This window comes from Leopardus geoffroyi, chromosome D2 (assembly GCF_018350155.1).
Source record: "Leopardus geoffroyi isolate Oge1 chromosome D2, O.geoffroyi_Oge1_pat1.0, whole genome shotgun sequence".
Lineage (NCBI taxonomy): Eukaryota > Metazoa > Chordata > Mammalia > Carnivora > Felidae > Leopardus > Leopardus geoffroyi.
This window is the reverse complement of record NC_059334.1, coordinates 43,464,211-43,483,008: the sequence shown is the minus strand read 5'-3', so window position 1 is coordinate 43,483,008 and position 18,798 is coordinate 43,464,211. Positions and strand designations below refer to the sequence as shown.

Sequence of the window (18,798 nt, the reverse complement as noted above, 5' to 3'; positions counted from 1 at the left end):
TAAAAAAGATATCCTACTGCAGACCTGCTGATTTAGAGTACTGTACTCTTAATAGGACGGAAGCCCAGAGATAGGAAGAAATTTGTGCAATAATAGGTAAGGTAACACATCAAAAAACCAAGACTAGATAACAAAATAACTACTAATCCTATATTCTTTTGGTTTTGGTGGTTTTAGATGCAATCTTGTTCCAGTAAGTCACCCCACATTCTATGAGAAAATTATGCTGCTTTGACCTCTAATTCCAGGGTTGACTACTTGACTTTATTTGGAGAAGGTACTATTTGCAACATCCAAGCAGAATCCACATGTGGTTCTGCCAATGCTTTTTTCCCTTAAGTTCAAAAACATGTCCTAGGACAGGGGCTGATCCTCCAGACTGGCTCTCAGGATGAAGAAGCAGCAGAAAGCAGAGTCCCAGCTGATCTACAGCCAATATGTAACATATTGAAAAATAACAAGTCGAGAAATACATTTTTGTCACTGCAAGACACCAATATTTCAAGATTGTTTGTTGACTAGAAAACACTGACTAGCATGCCCTGAAGATAGAATGTGAAAGAAAACAATAATTTTACTTGGAAACATTAAATCAAGAAAACGTTTGTGTGCTTAAGAAATATGAACTTCAGAAATAACTGTAAAAGAAAAAAGCTTTTCTCAATAAAAAGAGAACTAAAAATTACCATTATAAAAAATATACTTTCAAACACTAAAGTGCATCTGTTCTATAATTATATTTTTAAACATGAAAAAAAGATAAATTAATCTCATTTTCAGTATATTTCTTCAATGTTGTTATTATATGGAAGTACCTGTTAATCACCATAACTGGTATATTTTTAAAACTGTTTTCATGGGGCGCCTGGGTGGCGCAGTCGGTTAAGCGTCCGACTTCAGCCAGGTCACGATCTCGCGGTCCGTGAGTTCGAGCCCCACATCAGGCTCTGGGCTGATGGCTCAGAGCCTGGAGCCTGTTTCCGGTTCTGTGTCTCCCTCTCTCTCTGCCCCTCCCCCGTTCATGCTCTGTCTCTCTCTGTCCCAAAAATAAATAAACGTTGAAAAAAAAAATTTTTTTTTAAATAAAACTGTTTTCATAATTATAAAAAAGAAATTAAAAATTTCATAATTTATTGATTTAAGAAAAACAATCCTGTACCAGTAGTAATACAGGGACAAATAATTATCCAACTAATAAAATAAATTCAAATTAAAACACCAGAGTGATATCATTTTAACTTATTAAGGTAGCAAAAGTTAAAAGCAGACCCAATTAAAACTTAACACAGCAAAGCTGCAGGTTTTAATACATTTATTATTAAATGTTTTGATTGTTACTGCTTTATAATTTTAGTAATAAAGAATTTTTAAAAATTTAGCATGACTACCTAGTCATACCTTATATATTTGATCACCATCTTCTGGTTCTGGACTGGATGGCAATGATAGCTGAATATCATGCAATGAACCACTTCCATCATGCTGTCAGAGAGAAGAGAAGGAAAACATGAGATTAATACAATAACTGCAAACACTCCTTTCAACCTGAATTCACCCAGACCAAATTGCTAGCATGGCAAAGGACAAACAGGATATAAGATTTTAGAAATCTCCTTTTCATTGTACACATTTGTAGAAGAAAATGTGGAATGGGTAAAAATAAAGTGAGGGCAAGAATAATTTGTGGAACTAAACAACAGATAGTACATGAATGGATGAAGCCCAAAGCCATTGAAAGTTTTACAGTGGGAAAAGGAATATGGAAAATTTCCTAAAGAATTTGAAGATTATCTCACCCACAAAAAAATGCAAAATAAAAGTCAAATTACATCTGCTTTGGTTTAGACATGGCTTTTAGAGTACGATTTAAAAAACATTTTTTGGGGGGCGCCTGGGTGGCTTGGTTGGTTAAGCGTCCGACTTTGGCTCAGGTCATGATCTCACGGTCTGTGAGTTCGAGCCCTGTGTCGGGCTCTGTGCTGACAGTTCAGAGCCTGGAGCCTGCTTCGGATTCTGTGTCTCCCTCTCTCTCTGCCCCTCCCCTGTTCATGCTCTGTTCTCTCTGTCTGTCTCAAAAATAAATAAACGTTAAAAAAAAATTTTTTTTTAAATAAAAAAATTTTTTTCAATGTTTACATATTTTTGAGAGAGAAAGAGACAGAGCATGAGCAGGGGAGGGGCAGAGAGAGAGGGATACACAGAATCCAAAGCAGGCTCCAGGCTCTGTCAGCACAGAGCTCGATGCGGCTCGAACCACAACCATGAGATCATGACCTGAGCCGAAGTCAGACGCTTAACCAACTGAGCCACTGAGACACCCTTGAGTATGTATTTTTTGTTTTTGTTTCTGAGTCAGAAACAATAATATTAAATAATTCAAGAAGGCATAGCCATAAGAATCATTTGATTAAAAATACTAGACCAGAGTATACATATTGCATGACTATTTTTTTTAAGTTTATTTATTTATTTTGAGAGAGACAGCACGAGCAAGCAAAGGTAGAAAGAGAGGGGGAGAGAGAGAGAATTCCAAGCAGGCTCTACACTGCCAGCACAGAACCCAATGTGGGGTTCAAACTCATGAACCGTTGACATCATGACCTGAACCGACATCAAGAGTCAGACACTTAACTAACTGAGCCACCCAGGTACCCCCGCATGACTTGATTTATGTGAAGCCTAAGAGAAGGAAAAACTAATTTATTGTGCTAGAGATCAGAACAGGGGTTGACTTAAGGGAAAGGGGATGTTGGAAATGTTCTATGTCTTGACTGTATGTATGGATGGTACATACAGGATGTATGGTGGTACACACATATGAAAAGTTTAAGTTATACACTTAAGATTGGTATACCTTAAACACCTACTGGATGTATGCCATATCTCAATAGAAGTTGAAAAAGTTAAACTTTTTGTCCTTAAATGCAATAAAGAAAATGACAAAAATTACGTCCTACCCCTTGCTGAATTGGTTAGGAATAACCAAGAAATGGCATATTAAATGATTCACAGACAACCTCAAGAAAGATGAATAAGTATAGAATATGCCTGAAGTGATGGTGAAGGACTGGGCCCCTACCAAGGGTGGTTTGACACCTGGTTTGTTCAGATGCCTTGAGACACCCACTGAATCAACAACGTTCAAGGAGTGCTACTATCATCATCTTCCTCAGACCTATCTGTCCTGAGGAAATCTCTTAGACTGCAGAAATGTTCTGTATTAAAACAAGAATGTTAAAGTAGAAGACATAAGCATGTAGGCCATTTTCTTCTTTACTGAATCAGAATCTCTGGGTATAGGGCCTATGAATGTGTATTTAGATTCATAGCAAAAAATAAGCATTTGTCAAATTTCTAATATAAATTATATCTTTATTGGTGAAATCAAATGGAGATACAGAATTTGACCTGAGAGGGGAGGCAATGTCCTAATGAATGCCTTCAGAACACCATGTTAAATGTTTAAAATAAAAAAAGAAATTTTACAAGACTCATCTCAGTTAAAAGTTCATCTCTGCTGTAAATGCCTTGACATATAAAAACAGTACTACATATAAGTATATATTTGAGAAAAGAGAAACTGTATAATCTGACTTATTTTCAAACATCTCTATCTTCTTCCTGCAAATTGCAAGCAGGAACTCCAAAGAATAGGAGACAACACAAGTATACACTGCTTTTGCCTTAGATGTGGGTATAGCTGTGGAAAGTAAGCAGCAGAATGTGAAAAATAAAACATCAGCTTTCAGGGAGAAGAGACAAAAAGGGGAGCCCCAGGTAAAGAGAAAATACCAGTGAGACCAGCTCAGGACTCCAGGAAGCTGTATGTAAATTTCTAGGTTCAACCCTGAATAGCACTTGCTTGAATCTGATCCTAATATCAAACACTTTGAGAAATAAACTAAGACCATTGCCCAGGCCCAATCTAGCCACTGAAAGGTGCATACTAAGGACAGATCTGATGAGCATGGCAAAGGCTTTGAAACAGAAATGACATTACAGCCACAATCCAAAGGTGGCTGGCTAGTTTGAACTTCTAGCCTGAATCTAACCAGAGCATTTGCCTGCTTTAAATTAAAACAGGAGTGCCTGGGTGGCTCAGTCGGTTAAGCGTCCGACTTCTGCTCAGGTCATGCATGATCTTGCGGTTTATGAGTTTGAGCCCCATGTTGGGCTCTGTGCTGTCAGATCAGAGCCTGGAGCCCGCTTCAGATTCTGTGTCTCCCTCTCTCTCTCTCTCTGCCCTTTCCCCACTCACATGCTCTCTCACTCTCTCAAAAATAAACATTACCAAAAAAAAATTATTTTAAGAAAATTAAAACAAAAACCAAAACAACAAAAAACCCCAAGAAACCCCACAATATTCTCCATAACATTTAAACAAAATTAAGTGTCTCCTAACAAAACACACAAAGATACAAGATATACAATCCTAAATTACTCAACACACAAACAACAAGGAACATCTCAACTCACACAGGAAAAGACAATCAACAAACACGAATGCCAAAACAAGACAGAGGTTGGAATTAATTGAAAGAGATTTTAATAGGGCCATTATAAAAATTCTCCAAAAGTAAAAGAGAACTCTTAAAGGGAATGGAAAGAGAAAATCTCAGCAAAGAAATAGAACAAAGTGGAAATGTGCAAATTCTAGAACTGAAAAGATTCAATAATTAAATTTCAAAATGTACTAGCTGGACTGAATACCAGCATTTGAGATAACAGAGTGAACTTGAAGACGCATCAACAGAAATCATGCAATTTGAACCATGAAGAGAAAAGAGATGGGGGGTGGGGGGCGGCGTGGAAAAAGAATAGAATCTGCTGAGGGAAGTATGGGATAAGAATGAAGGATCTAATATAATATTCATAGCATTAGAGTCACAAAAGGAAGGGTAGAGGGCAGAAAAAAGTATTTGAAGAAATAACAGACAAAAATACACCCCAAACTTGGTGAAAGACATAAACCTGCAGATTTGGGAAGCTCAATTTAAAAAGAATAGAAAATAGACAAAGTGTGGTCTCTGAACATAAGGGAATTAAACTAGAAATCAGTAACATAAGGATAATGTTCAAACTGTTAGAAAGTAAACAACGAACTTTAAATCATCCATGGGTCAAAGAAGAAACCTGAAGGCAAATAAGAAAATATTTTGATTTGAAGAAAAGTGAAGATACCACATTATCAAAATCTGTGGAATTCAACTAAAGCAGTGCTTAGTGGGAAAATTATTATAAGAGAGACTCATATTAAAACAAAGGTGTCAAATCTACAACCGGAGCAAAATAAACCCAGAGCAAGCAGAAAGAAGAAAATAATAAAGAGCAGAAATTAATGAAATTGAAAATCAAGAAATAGAAAGAAAGCAATGAAACCAAAAACAGGTTATTCGGCAACTATAAAACATCTAGCAAAACTGCCAAAGAACAAAGATAGAAGGCACAAATCAGATACATAACAGGACAGAGAAAACAGGTATCAGGAATGAAAGCAGGGATATCATTAAGATGTTTCAGGCATTAAAAGTACATAAGGCAATAATACTATGAGTGACTCTATGCACACAAATTTGACAACTTACATGAAATGGAGAAATTACTCAAAAACCACAAATTATCAAAACTCACCCCAAATGAAACAGACAACTTGAGTAGATGTGATTATTAATAAAATTATTTCATAATTTAAACCTTCCATAAAAGAAATATTAAAGGCTAGATGTTTGTCTATAAAATTCTTCCAAAATTTAAAGGAATAGTATCAGTTCTATATAATCTCTTAGAGAAAACATAAATCAAATTAAGTTAGAAAATTAAATCAGTTAAATGAAGCTAGCACTTACCTGAACCAAAGACAGTATAAGAAGACTTAAAGATCAAGATCCTTTGTGAATACACAAAAGTCCTTGAAAAAATATCTCTAAATCAAATTCAATAATATATAAAAAGGAAAAAAAGATTATGAACAAGTGGAGTTGATCCCTGGAATGTAAAGCTGGCTCAACAGTTAAAAAGCAATGTGATTCAGCATATCAAGAAATATCTATATGATTATCGCAACAGACACAGAAAAAGTTTCTTTCAAAATTCAACATCCATTCATGACAAAAACACAGCAATCTAGCAAGAGAAGGGAACTTGTTCAACCTGATAAAATCCATCTAAAAAAAGCCTCAAAATTAATATCATATTTAACAGTGAAAGACTGAATGCTTTACCCCCAAAGCCAGGAACAAGGTATTCTATTATACTGGAGTTCCTACCCAGTGCAATAAAGCAAGTAAAATGAAATTTTAAAGGACAAGTAGAAACTAAAAAAGGAATAAAACCATCTCCATTCAAGTAATATAATTTTAGCTGTATCATTTCCCAAAGTATCTGCAATACTACTACTAGAACTAACACATGAATTTAGGAAAGTCACAAAATACAAGGTTGATATATAAAAATCTACTACTTCTGGGGCGCCTGGGTGGCGCAGTCGGTTGGGCGTCCGACTTCAGCCAGGTCACGATCTCGCGGTCCGTGAGTTCGAGCCCCGTGTCGGGCTCTGGGCTGATGGCTCAGAGCCTGGAGTCTGTTTCCGATTCTGTGTCTCCCTCTCTCTCTGCCCCTCCCCCGTTCATGCTCTATCTCTCTGTGTCCCAAAAATAAATAAACGTTGAAAAAAAAAAATTTAAAAAAAAAATAAATAAATAAATAAAAATCTACTACTTCTATGGCAAAGAACTGAAAATTGACATTTAAAAAAATTTACATTAAACCAAAATCCAACAAAACCAAGAAAAAAAATCAAAATCCCCAAATAGAAATATTTAGGTACAAATCTAACAAAATATAGACAAACTTCAAAAACAAACAAACAAAAAAATCGGGGCACCTGGGTGGCTCAGTCAGTTGAGTGACTTCGGCTCAGGTCATGATCTCGCGGTCTGTGAGTTCGAGCCCCGCATCTGGCTCTGGGCAGACAGCTCAGAGGCTGGTGCCTGCTTCAGATTCTGTGTCTCCCTACCTCTCTGCCCCTCCCCCACTTGCACTCTGTCTCTGTCTCTCAAAACTGAATAAACGTTAAAAAAAAAATTAAAAACCAAAAAAAAAAAAAAAAAAAGAAATCAGAGATGACTTACATAAATGGAAAGGTATACTCTTTAATGAATTTAAAGACTCAATATTGTTGAAATATCAACTCTCTTCCAAATTCAACTACGTATCAGTGCCCACTCAACCAAATTTCCAGCAGAATTTTTGCAGAAATAGAAAAGCTGCTTCTAAAATTTATATAGTAAGGCAAGAGAACTAAAACAGTCAAATAATTTTGAAAAGATAAAGTTGGAAGATATAATACTACTTTGAGACTTACTATAAAAGCTATCGTAATCTAGAGAATCTGATATTGGCAAAAGGACATTGATCAAAGGAATGAAAGAGTCCAAAAACAGACACATTTATGTTCAAAGGCATTTTTGACAAAAGTACCAAGGCAATTCAATAAAGAAAGGATAGTCTTTACAACAAATGGTACCAGAACATCCATATGCAAGAAAATTAATTTCACTCATACCTCATGCCATATACAAAAATTCTCAAAACAGACTGCAGACCTATATGCCAAACTTAAAACTATAAAAACTCTCCAAATAAATAGAAAATCTCTGTAACTTTGGGTTGGACCAAGATTTCTTAAATATGATACCACAAACATGACAATAAAAAATAGTGATAGGGGCGCCTGGGTGGCGCAGTCGGTGAAGCGTCCGACTTCAGCCAGGTCACGATCTCGCGGTCCGTGAGTTCGAGCCCTGCGTCGGGCTCTGGGCTGATGGCTCGGAGCCTGGAGCCTGTTTCCGATTCTGTGTCTCCCTCTCTCTCTGCCCCTCCCCCGTTCATGCTCTGTCTCTCTCTGTCCCAAAAATAAATAAACGTTGAAAAAAAAAATTAAAAAAAAAAAATAGTGATAAATTTGACTTCAAGAGAAGAACTTCTGCTCTTTAAAATACTATTAACAGATTAAGAAGAGAAGCTATGGACTGGGAGAAAATATTTGCAATAATCCAGGTAACATACTGAGCATAGTATCTAACTCATAGAGAGCACTTATAAATTGTTAGCTATTTTTAAACAATATTGACAATAAAAAAAAATGATAATGTGCTTCAGGGTTTTTAACAGTTCATTAACTCACAATTGTACATAGCTGCCTAAAAAGCAACTTTCATTTTTTTCAATATTCATTTGTTTCATTTACCTGCCTGCTAAAGTACTATTATAAATATATAAAGAACTTTCAAAAATCAATAAAACACACATTTTTGTTCATGGGCAAAATAATAAAAACCAAAGAAGATATACAAATAGTAAATAAGTACATGGAAATATGCTCAAAATGATTAGTCATTAGGCAAATGCAAATTAAAACCACAGTAAGATACCACTGCACATCTACTTGAAAAGCTTCTGAAAAACACAATACCAGGCAGATGCAAAGATGCAAAATAACTGAAGCTTTCATTAATTGCTGATGGGAATACAAAATCATACAGACACTTTGGAAAACAGCTTGGCAGTTTCTTTTTTTTGAAATTTTTTTTAACGTTTTTTTTTTATTTATTTTTGAGACAGGGAGAGACAGAGCATGAATGGGGGAGGGTCAGAGAGAGAGGGAGACACAGAATCTGAAACAGGCTCCAGGCTCCGAGCAGTCAGCACAGAGCCCGACGCGGGGCTCGAACTCACAGACAGTGAGATCGTGACCTAAGCCGAAGTCGGACGCTTAACCGACTGAGCCACCCAGGTGCCCCCAGCTTGGCAGTTTCTTAAGTTAAATATATACTCACCATACAACTCCGCAATCTTAACCCAAGGTACTAACCCAAGAGAAATGAAAACATGTGCACATGAAAATCTATGCACAAATGTTTATATTTATAGTAGCTTTATTCACAATTGCCAGAAACTGGAAAGTGAAACAAATAACCTTCAACTGGTAAACGGATAAACAAACATGCATGCATACAATGGAATACTACTCAGCAATAAGCAGGGACAAATTAGTGATACAACGACAGCATGAATGAATTTGAAATGACTTATGGTAAGGGAAAAAAGCCAGACTCAGAAAACCATATATGATTCCATTTATGTGACAGTCTTGAAAAGGCAAAACTACAGAGACATAAAAAAGATCAGTGGTTAAAAAATCAGTGGTTGCCAGGAGCTAGCAGGGGGTGTAGGGATTGATTATAAAAGTTAAAAAAAAAAAAAGGAATTTTGGGGGTGATTGTAATAGCTAGCTGCACAACTGTATGGATTTGTCAAGCTCACAGAACTTTACAACAAAAAGGGCTGAATTTTAGAGCATGAAAATTATACCTCAAAAAAGCTGTATTAGATTGAATTCTGTCTCCCCTAGAAATTCATGCCAATTCAAAACTTGTGAATAGAACTTCATCTGGAAATAGGGTTTTTACAAATGTAATCAAATTGAGGTCATAATGGAATAGGGCCGAGCCTAAAATCCAATATGACCAGTATCTTTATAAATAAGAAGAGAGAAATTTGGACACACACACACACACACACACAGGTCATGTGAAGGTCATGTGAAGATAGAGGCAGAGACGGGAGTGATGCATCTACAAGGCAAAGAATGCCCAGGATTTCCAGGACCACCAGAAGCTAAAGAGGCAGGGAAGATTCCTCTCCTAGAGCCTTCAGAGAGCACACGGCCCTGACAACACCTTGATTTCAGATTTCAAGCTCCAGAACTATGGAAGAATAAATTTCTGTTGTTATATGCCACCCAGTTTGTATTTTATATTGTGGCAGCCTCAGAAAATTAATTAAAAAAAAAAAAAGAAAAAACTAAAAGCAAACAAAAGGAGAGAGGAACACCAGATAAATCTCAATAATCACAAGAAAAGTAAAATTGATATATTAATATGACTATAACACAAGTGGCAAGGTAAAATTAAAGATAAAAAGCATTAATGAGGATAAACAAAGCTTTAGTGATCAAAGAAACACTCCACCAAGATGATGTGCCAATCATAAACATTTATATACCTAATAAAATAGAGCATTAAAAGAAGAAATGGAAAAATCTATAATTATAGCAGGAAATTAATACTACTCTCAGAAACTCATAGAGCAAAGAGAAAAATTTAGTAAGGATAAATATAAATAACACAATAAAAAGGTCAATATAATAGACATACTGCTACCTAAAATATAGAGAATATATGCTTTCAAACAAACATAGAAAAATCACAAAAATCAAGCATATTCTAAGCCAGGAAATTATAAACCATGGTCCACAGGACAAATCCAGCCAGATGTCTATTTTTATCATAGTCCATGAGCTAAGAATGGCTTTTACATTTTTAAATGATTGCATTTTAAAGGATTTTATAAATATCTACATAAGAACCACGATTTTGCTTCTTGCCCAGAAAAGCTAAAATATTTACTATGTAGCCTTCTAAGGAAAAGTTTTCCACCCCTGCTTTAAGACACAAAGCAAATATCAACACATTCCAAAGAATTTATATCACATAGATATTCTTTATTATTAATCTAGATTAGAAATCAATAAAGGATGAAAGCCCATCCTCAAACAAATATTTTTGAAAATTGAAATAATATTATTCTAAATAAAACAAATTTATAGTATAGCCCAAGACAATTGAAGAGTTACTAATGTTTAAGCTATTGGTATGCCTCAAAAAAAACCACTTTCCAATTTTTTTTGACAGCCTTGCAGTCTAGACTTAGCCAATCAAAGAGGGAAAAACCTATTATTTCCATCAAAGCACAGGAGCTTAAAGATCATGAATAAAATCTCCAACTGAATCAATTAATAAATCATCTCCTCTCCACTAACTCTGACACTAACCAATAGTAAGTAAACTTCAACTCAAATGAAAAGTGTCCCAAAGCAAAATTAGAAAAGCTTCTTTAAGCATTACAGGAGGAAGAAAAACATAAAATGGACAGAAAACCTTTTCTCTTAAAAAAAAAAAAAAACCTGAAAAACAATCGTGCATGCAATGTTCATATTTCATATCACATATACTAAGAAGCTAACATTTACTGAATAATGCTGGCACTGTTCTAAGGATTTTTGCATAAACCTATTTAATAAATGCACAGATGCAGAAATACATAAAAACTACAACACCCTGCTGCACAAAAAATAAGCAATTCATAGTTAACTGATTATCCCAACTATGGTGGGCGATTTCTAATTAGGATTTCTGAACTCTAAATACAATTATCCTTACTTAACTCTTATGCCAGTAGCATTTTATTAAAGATTCAAAAAGAGACAGACTTTCCTTTATCCTAAGAGCACTAGGAGACTACTGTCATCAAGCCATCTTCCACTTTTCTCTTTTGACATAGCATCAAGGTAAACTCTTGTTCACATATGAACTTATTGGAAAACCCTGTAACAAACTCCATCTTACCCAGGTGGTTCTTCCATGAGTTTGCAAAAACTGGGATCTTCCTATGAGTTCCAGAGCAGCTGCAATGGACACAGACACTTGAAATGACTAACAAAAAAGTTTGGCAGCGTTGACCAATCTCTGCTGACAAGCATCATCAGTGATGTCAACAAAGCTGCCTTGTGTTTCAGATATGCTACAACACAATCACAAGAGGCATCCTAGGAAAGGGAGTAGAGGAAGAGGAGACGTGGATTTTTTTCATTTTCTTTTTAAAAAGTCATTAAAAAAAAAAGCATATGGATGAACAATCGCATCACCTCACATAGACTCTATAATGTACACTGAAAATAATTTTTGAGTAATGCTGTAATTCACTTATTGGGTTTAACATCTAATGATTCAAGCTATATTTGAGAGGATTTCTGAAATACAAACTTATAAAGACTGATTTTAAATAAGTGCTTCAGAGAGGTGATCCTAACAAATGGTTGGGATAAATATATTTTTAAAATAGAAAAATCTAGTATTCAAATTGACTAGAACATTGTTATATAAGGATAGATTCTGTAATATTTTAAGCAACTGTTATTTACAAATTTTTTGTTTAGATTTTTTATTGAACCTAATTGTATATATCTGAGTCAGGATATCCTTTTTTATAGGTTTCTTCTGTCACTTGAAAATATTAGTTGTAAATTTCTTCTAAAATTTTAATTAAAAAAATGTTTAATTCTTCAAACCATCTGTTTACTATAGTATAAACTAAATAATTGCCTCTATACTACTGAGTTTTTCCTCAGTCATTTACTTTAAAATCCTTCTGTGTCCAATTGTTTAGTAGATACTTCAGCACATATGTCTGGGTTTTCTATTCTTTTCCACTACTTTATGTTTCTATTTGTGTCAGTATTATATCTTGCTCTAAAGAGTTTCCTCCCACCCTTTCTCTTTTTGTCTTTCTTATTCCTTGGTGTTAATAATTTTGGAGTCATTTTGATGAATACCACAAATAAAGGTGTTTTGATTTGGGGTGAAATGTATTACATCTATAAACAGTACTGGGAAGAACTACAGGTTCCAATCATACATTCAGTTTGCATCTTTGCCCTTTGTAACACATCATTTTTATAATTATTTAATGCTTATATGTTCTCCTAGACTATAAAGTAGTTGGCTTGGTTACTACATTAACATCCCTGGAGTAAATTAATTTTTATAACATTTAGACTTCCTATAGAACATAAGTATTTTCTTCAAATCTTTTACATAAAAATTTTTAGGTTTCTTTATAAAACATCACAAACATCATTCAGCACATTTACTGATGATTTAATGCTTTATTAATGCAGTGATCATTTCATTATTTCCAATTTAAATCTATGATTTATTATCTTGGAATTCTGAGCATAGCACTGTTTATATACTAGAAAAGGTTTGTTTTGGGGGGAACCATGGCCCACAATAAGAAATACATTTATATCACAACCAAGTATATATATTCATGAATATGTGTGCATATATGTGTGTGTGTATGTGTGTGCATATATCTAAATAAGCATGGATGAATAGATGATGGATATTCAGATACAGATAACATATCAAAAATGTTCCACAAATCAGTATTTGTCTTTTTTACATGTAATGCCCCCTGATAGTTCCTATACTATTCTACTTTATTAGGAAAAAATTCTAGTTATAATGGTCAAAATTTATTTCAAATCCCACTAGCCAGTTGTAATGTATAGTTTTAAGAACAATGCACTACATACAAGAATTGTGTCTTCTTTCTTTTTATCTTCATTATTATCACAATCTTAGTACTCGACAAGTATTTAATAAAATATACTGAATGATGAAATAAGACTAATTTAATGAGTATTAAAGTAAATGGAATTAGCTTTTTGAGCAGCCACATAAAATTCTGAGCAATGCAAGCAATTAAAAACCCCTGACCTTCATATTTTTATTGTTGTTATTGCCATTATTGTAATACCCAACATTTATTAATTGCTTTCTAGGCATCAGACATTATGCTTAGCACTTGCTCTGAATTTCCTCATACATTCTTTATAACAGTCCTCAGATAGGAGCTATTATAATCTCTGCATCTTTTATGGGGAACTTACCCAAGACCATGGAAGAAGTAGTCTAAATTCAAATTCTAATTTTTTAAATTACATTCATTCTTATTAACTTTCATCATTACTATATAGAAATTCAGCATCATCCCAATTTCCCACAACTAAAAACAACTCAAATATCAACAGGTAAATGAATAAAAATATATACACACATACATACACACAATAACATGCTATTCATCAATAAAAAGTAAAGAACTATTGATACTCTCAAAATAGATGAATATCAAAACCATTATGCCAAGTGAAAGAATCCAGAAACTAAAAGGGTACACACGGGATGATCTCATTTAGATGAAATTCTAGAAAAGGCAAAACTTAGTAACAGAAAGAGTAATGGTTGTCTGGAACAGGTTCGAGAGACAACTGATGGCAAAGGGACATGAGAGGATTTTAGCAATTGTAGAAATGTTCTTTATCTTGATTGTGGTAGTGGTGGTTATACAACTATACACATATTCATCAAAATACAAACAAAATATGTAAAATGGGTGCATTTTATTTGAATGTAAATTCTACCTTAATAAAGTTGATACTTTTTCTTTTTCTCATTTGCTTCTTCTTCCTCTTCACTATCCTTTCCCTTCCTAAACAAGCCATTAAGTGAGACAGAACAAGATAAGTCTCTACCCAAAAAACGCCAAAGTAGACAACATGTCCCTGCAGGGAAGCAGCTTACTAGGCATGTCAGAGCCCACAACAGTGAAAAAGATATCCATGGAGGGAGTAGGGAAACAATGTGACAGCAGAGTCAAACCTGAGTAGAACATGAAGGGCACATGCACAAACAGGCAGCCTGGTGTGGGCTATCAGAGTCTAAGCAGATTGAGGTGGGTATCCACACATGGATGGCCTGGAGAGGGCTACCAGAGCTCAAGCAGCATAAAGAGAGCATCTATACAAGAAAAGAACTAGTGCCAGATGAAAGAATCAATTATGGCAAGGATGGTATCCATGTGTAGGCATTAACTGACATGTAGTATCAAGCCCAAGCACAGTAAGGAGGCATCGTACAGAGAGGGAGACTGGTGTGGGGTGTCAGAGCCCAGGGGACTGGCTGACAAGGAGTCAGAGCCCAAGTAGGGTGAGGAAGGTGTACACAGAGGATGAGAAGAAGCTATGCATGGGGAACCTCACTAAGATGCAGAATCTTAATGGCGTGAGGAGAGCAACTACACAGGGCAGGTAGTGACAGCGGTGGCAGGAAACAGGTTGCACTGAAGAGGACTGATGAAAAGAATAAATATATTAAGGAAAACAGAAACCAATTTTCTCACTGTTGGAGAAGAGAATTATAAATACAGTAAAGGAGAAACGCTGTATTTAGAGTGGAATTAAAATTACAAGCATAAACCCACAGTTTTCAATATACAGAGATATAGAAATACAGTCACTAGTATGCATACAAACTCCCACAAATACACGCATGCACACTCACACGCCTTGGGAGGGCTTAAGGGCACTGACAACCCAATCGCAATAAGCACATCTAGCCCCCAGATCTTGGCTTCTAAATACCATTCTCCACTAGAAGTTAACCAGGGTTCCTTGAAAAAATGGCTGTTCCCAGACAGGAATAAGGAAAACACTAAATAATAAGGATGGGACATCTTGCATTGCCACAAATCCCTTCAAATAGTATTTTTAAAATACCAATTTGGCCATGTCACTCATCTGGCTTACTAGTGCCTAAAGAATAACACTCAAGCTCCTTTTGTGGCACAAAGGGCCTTTACAATCTGCCTTAAGCCTATCACTGCTGCCTCTTCTCTAACATCCTACATTTTCACTATATCCCATTATGAACTGATGTTTGAATAAGACATGTACTTTTTCAATAACCTTTTATTTTTTCCCAAAATAGTAAATACATATTATAGAAAATGAGAAATCAGAATATGTAGATTAAGGGAGCCTGGGTGCCTCAGTTGGCTAAGCATCCAACTGACTCTTGGTTTTGACTCAGGTCATGATCTCACATTTCAAGAGTGCAAGTCCTGCAACAGACTTTGCATTGGCAGTGTGGAGCCTGCTTGGGATTCTCTCTCTCCCTCTCTTTCTGCCCCTCCCCCATTCATGCTGTCTCTCTCTCAAAATAAATTTTAAAAACTTAAAAAAAAAAGGAAATCTACATTTTCTTTAATGTAGATTAAAGAAAAAAAGACATCACATTCTCACCATCCAGTGAGAATCCACTATTAACACCTTAGTGCATTTCCTTCTGGAGATACACATATATAGATATATGTAAAGATATATGATTATAATGTAAATAGTATTCTATAACCAGCCAACAATATCTATCTTTCCATTTTGGCAAATTTTTATCTCATCTAATATAGAAGTCATATTCAAATTTCCCCCCAATTGGCCAAATATATCCTCTATAGTTGATCTGTCAACCAATATCCAGGTCAGAATTTCACATTACATCTAGTTGTCCCTTAAATTTCTTTTAATGTAGCACTTTCACCTCCCTTCATCAACTTTTTAGGACACTAACAAGCTAAAGGGATATTACAATTTTTTCTACAGAACTTCCAACCATATGAATTTGTCCTTCCTCTCTTATTCTTCTATCATCTGTTTATTCTGTAAAAAGAAATCTGTGAGCAGTAACTTGAGGAATTAAGATTAAATGTTTTGGGCGAGAATATATTATGCACGATTATGTGTATCACATGAGCAGATACACACTATCTAGCTAACTCAACTCATTACTAATGGGAAAACTATCTCTGGATTAGGGTGAGGACAGTTTGGTCTCCTCAATGAACAAGTATGGTTTTCTCTTGCCACTATAAGTAATTATGGTGTTACTTTGGCACTATGTGAACGGACTATTCACCTCACAGTTATAACAATAATTAATAATCCTGGCATAAGGCAGACATTTCTTCGGAAAATTTCTTTAGAGGGGCGCCTGAGTGGCTCAGTCAATTAAGCATCCAACTTCGGCTTAGGTCATGATCCCACGGCTCATGGCTTCAAGCCTCATGTCAGGCTCTGTGCTGATAGCTCAGAGCCTGCAGCCTGCTTTGGATTCTGTGTCTCCCTCTCTCTGCCCCTCCGCTGCTCATGCGCTCTCTTTTGTTCTCTCTCTCTCCTTCAAAAATAAACATTAAAAAAAATTTTTAAAGAAAAATTCATTAGAAATTTCTTTATTGTTTGTACAATAATGTTTCCCTAATTTTGTCACACTTTCTACATTTATTTGATGGCACTCGTCAGCAAAATTCAATCATATTTCGTTAAGGATTTAGTTATTGAAATATAGATGTCGCTTTAGTTACTGAAATATAGTCCCACCGTAAATGCAGCATAAATGCTTAATTTTTCTTGTTAATAAACATTTTTAAAGTAAGAAGTAGTATTAATAGTTACTTCAAAGTGTACCAAGTGAGCACTGGTTTTTCTGGCTTTCTCTTTATTGAGTATCTTAGGTACTCATGGGTTTTCCTACAGTCATTATGACAAATGAGCTCATACTCTCAAGAACCTATACCTTTGTTCATGTTGAATCCACTGATTTCCTCCACAAATTCTTCACCTGATAAACTCAACTCGCAGTTTCACATCTTCTCTATGATGGCAGAGAGTGAATTTCTTCATCTCCATTCCCAGAGCAATTGTTCTATTTCACATACTAAATAAGGATACTTCTAATGTAATATTTGGTTGCATATCTTTTCCCTTCCCTGACTTGTCTTTCACAAGTAAGAATAGTATCTTTCACCAGTGTTATTTACAGTTTGATTCACAGATTTGTTTTGGCACAGACTATTTTCTGTCTGCAACACAATAAAATAAAAAGCTTGCACCAGACTATAAATCAACTGGTCATTAAACACAGTTTGGTTTTGGCTCAGTCTTTTTTTTTTTTGATAGCAGATATTTCTGAAAGGACGAAATGTGTTGATTTCTATTATGGAAAGAGCTACTTTAACTCTCCAAGGATTAGTAACAAACACTTTTACAAGCTACTTTGAATAGCACTGTCCAATCATCAATTTACCCTCACTGCCAGGAACAAAAAACGGAATAAGAAAACAACTGTTTGCAGAAAAAGACAGTGTGCAGGAGTGAGGACCATGGGCATGTCAAAATACCCCTTCTAATGTGAAGAGTAAGTCACTGCATCTGGATCTTCCTACAACCAAAAAGATGGACAACACCTAGTGGGCAGCTTTGAGTTTTGGAGGCAACATATTTCTCATCTGGGTGTGTTATTCTGGCCCATTTACCAAGTGACCCAAATAGCTGCTAGATTTGAGTAGAGTCCAGAAGGTTCTGCAATAAGTCCAGGCTGTTGTGCAAGCTGTTCTGCCCCTTGGGTGATATGATCCAACAGATTTCATGGGGTGGAAGTGTCAGTGACAAACAGGGATACTGTCTGGAGGCCTTTGTAGACCCTTGTACATGCAGGCCCTTATGATTTTGGAGCAAAGCCTTGTCATCCTCTGCAGATAACTACTGTTCTTTTGAGATACAGCTTTTGGTCTGCTACTGGGTCTTAGTAGTGACTGAATGCTTAATCTTGGGCCACCGAGTTACCATGCTACCTGAGCTGCCCATCATGAATAGGATATTATCTAACACACAAAGTCATAAAGTTGGGGGTACACAAAAACATTCTATCATCAAATAGAAGTGGTAATAGTTGTGATCGGGTCTGAAGAGGCCAAAGATAAAAGTAAGGTACATGAAGAAGTGGTTCAAATACCATGGTCCCCCCCACCCTCCTGCTATACTGCCTTCTCTCTCTGAAACTACACTATGGCCTCATGGGGAGGTCCCTAAAATTAGTTGAAAGAGGAAGAGAAGACGCAGGTTTGGTTTCCAGATGGTTTCATATAATATGCAGACAACACCTGCAACTGGACAGCTGCAGCACTACGGTTCCTTTCTGGTACATCCTGGAAGAGTAGCAGAGGAAAGAAATCCTCCCAGTGGCAGAACTTCAAGTAATGCATGTGGCTATTCACTTTGCTTAGAAGAAAAAATGTCCAGACATATGATTATATACCAATTCATGGACCAATGGTCAGGGACTTAGAAGAAACATGATTGAAAAACTGGTGAAAAAGAAATTTGGGGAAGAGGTGTATGGATAGACCCTCTGTGAATGGGCAAAAAATATGAAGATATTTGTATCATGTGAATGCTCACCAAAAGGTGATCTCAGCAGAAGAGGATTTAAAAATTTA

The 18,798-nt window shown here is 35.7% G+C and overlaps 1 protein-coding gene across 9 annotated transcripts in view; it reads right to left on the bottom strand.

The window, feature by feature from the left end:
- Positions 1 to 18,798, bottom strand: part of CCSER2 (coiled-coil serine rich protein 2) — a 197,321-nt gene that overhangs the window by 51,241 nt on the left and 127,282 nt on the right. For all 9 annotated transcript variants that reach the window (XM_045437892.1, XM_045437888.1, XM_045437890.1 and 6 more), the window contains one exon: positions 1,399 to 1,482. In XM_045437892.1, the coding sequence (XP_045293848.1) occupies positions 1,399 to 1,482 (84 nt within the window). The remainder of the gene's footprint in view (positions 1 to 1,398; positions 1,483 to 18,798) is intronic.